Source organism: Sphaerodactylus townsendi, linkage group LG08 (genome assembly GCF_021028975.2).
Source record: "Sphaerodactylus townsendi isolate TG3544 linkage group LG08, MPM_Stown_v2.3, whole genome shotgun sequence".
NCBI classification, from domain to species: Eukaryota; Metazoa; Chordata; class Lepidosauria; order Squamata; family Sphaerodactylidae; genus Sphaerodactylus; species Sphaerodactylus townsendi.
This window is the reverse complement of record NC_059432.1, coordinates 65,661,780-65,664,263: the sequence shown is the minus strand read 5'-3', so window position 1 is coordinate 65,664,263 and position 2,484 is coordinate 65,661,780. Positions and strand designations below refer to the sequence as shown.

Genomic DNA, 2,484 nt, shown 5'->3' with positions numbered 1-2,484 from the left:
ACTACCCAAGACTTTTCATCACTACAACCCCCCTGGCTCTCCCCACTGGGAAAATACGTGCCTGTGCCTCTTCGTTCTGAGTAAAAGCGAAACCTTCGAACCAATTTCAGAAGGAGCGACTTCAGCAGGCGCTGGATTCTTCCACAGGAATTAATGAGACTTCAAAGTACTTAGAAAATTATTGTAATTATTGTTGTAGATTTCACAGCTGCCAGATCTTTAGCTGGTTGTTGGCCTTTCATGACAATTCGAGCCTCACCCAGAGGCCTAGGAAGTTGTAATATATCGGAGGCGTAGTATTTGTGCGGATCCCAGCAGGGCTGCCTTCTGAATCTGACAGATGTTCATTTTATCAATTCGAAGATGTTTCAAGTGCTGCCCGAGTGTTTTCCACTGAGACGACCTCAGCTGGTTTGTGCCATAGACGCTGAAGCTCGATTTTCAAATCCTGGTATAAAGTGACCTTCAAGTGTTTTGTTTTCAATGACCCTGCTGTCACCGGGTACTGCTGTGTCGACTGTGGTCACTTTCTTGTCCTCGATCATGGTGATGTCTGGTGTATTTATTGTTGTATTTGTTATTGTTATTACTACTACTACTACTGTTGTTGTTGTTGTTGTTACTATTATTATTAGCTTTCGACCACGAAATGCCCCTCCATTTGACAGTGACAGGTAAAACACCAGGTTTGACACTGAACAAGGCAAGGCCGTTTCACCGACCATTGTCCGTGATTGCGGCAGGAAGGCAAACCCAAACCAGCAAAAAGAACGGGCTCAGTTGCCGAGTTTCGTGGCCAGCCGGACAGGCTGTGAAACAAGCACACAAAAATCGCGCCTGGAAAGGACTGAGCATCACGCACATGTGTGCGCAAACGGGGGGGGGGGGGAGTCAGCTGCTTGGTTGCGGTGGGTTTTCCGGGCTGTGTAGCCGTGGTCTGGTGGATCTTGTTCCTAATGTTTCGCCTGCATCTGTGGCTGGCATCTTCAGAGGTGAATCACAGAGGGAAGTCTGTTACACAGTCAGCTGGTTGTTTCACACTATTGGGGTCATCTTTCAAATCATGAGGCCTTCTTCCAGTTGCTTCCCATCCCTTTTCTGCTCCCCCAGCTCGAATTTTCCTGCACAGAGCAAGAGCGAAGGCTTTTACATTTTTATTGTTATGTATTTATTTTTTATATTTATACCCCCCCCCCCCTTCCCAACTGGTCTCAACGGGAGAAATTCGATAAAATATTTTAATGTTCCCACTTTACTGCTCTCCAATTTTGGCAGCTTTGCTTTCTGCGCGTGACCATAATAGCCTAGTCTTGTGCCTACTTATTTGGAAGCAAGCCCCACCCAGCGCAGTCAAACTCATTTGCAGCAGGGTGAAGGACAAGGTGGGACTGGTTCGGGTCCGGAGATTGCCTGGACGAAAGGTGTGTCGCTGCCAGTCATGTGGAGGCGACTTCAGCGGGGAAAGAGTGACAGGCGGGAACGGGTGGGTGGGTGTTCGGTCTCCTCCTACCCCGACCTGAGCATCTCTTTAGCGCTTTGATCACCTAGCAATTAGCGCGTTTCGGAAGGGGATTTCTCCACCCTTTCAGTGGGGGGCTAAATTCCAATTCTCAACCAAGGCGCGCATCGGTGGCAGTTATTTTCAAGAAATCCCTGGGGATCTCAACACTGGCGACAGCGTTCAAATAACCAAAGCCAAGGAGCGTTCCCGAGAGAAACCCGGATTTCTGCCACCGGCCTTTGATTTCCTGAGATGGATGTTCCCCGACTGTCGGGGCAGGGGCTGTTTTCCAAGGAACCGCGCTTAAGAGTTCAGCTGCGGTCTCGAGGGGAAACTGAGGCCATCTTCACTATAGGAGCTGGACCAAGATTAAAATCCCGCCCTCCGTCTTTGCAGATGTGCGAGAAGAGTGGCTCACCCAGGGCCAGACGAGGCCGGATTGGATTTGACGGGTGCGGTGTAGTTTACACACCCGCGGAGGCCGCCAAGAGCCGACCCAAAGGGGCAGAGCCGCGCGGGGGTCAGAGGCTTCCCGAACAGCCCGGAAACCACACAGCACCCCAGCTTCCCGAACTGCTCGTGTAAAAATAGGTTTGGACGTGGGACATTCGCGGCCGGCACCAGGGCTGGTTCTCACACTTCCCCGGGCGGCTAATGGGGCGATTAGAGGCCCCGAGGGTGACACCATCTCCGGAGAATGGGCTTCCTACTCGGGCCACTGCCCAGGCTACCACCCCCCTGGCTCGGGCGGGCTCCGGCTTGGCTCCATCCATTACCTTAATCCCTAGTGTAAACAGTGCGCAGCTCTTAAACCCGAGGGGGCGGCTGGAAAGAAGCGACCTAATGGGCCGGAGACAACAACCATTAACAGGATATCTCGACCCCACAGGCGCGGCGGGGAAGGAGGACGTTCTGAAGGAGGCTGACCTCACTCGGGAAAGAAAGAAAGAAAGAAAGAAAGAAAGAAAGAAAGAAAGAAAGAA

At 51.6% G+C, this 2,484-nt stretch overlaps 1 protein-coding gene across 1 annotated transcript in view; it reads right to left on the bottom strand.

The window, feature by feature from the left end:
• Positions 1 to 1,056: 1,056 nt before the first annotated feature.
• Positions 1,057 to 2,484, bottom strand: part of LOC125438461 (aspartate aminotransferase, cytoplasmic-like) — a 7,848-nt gene continuing 6,420 nt past the window's right edge. The window contains exon 7 of the mRNA XM_048506900.1: positions 1,057 to 1,121. Coding sequence (XP_048362857.1) covers positions 1,057 to 1,121 — 65 coding nt within the window. The remainder of the gene's footprint in view (positions 1,122 to 2,484) is intronic.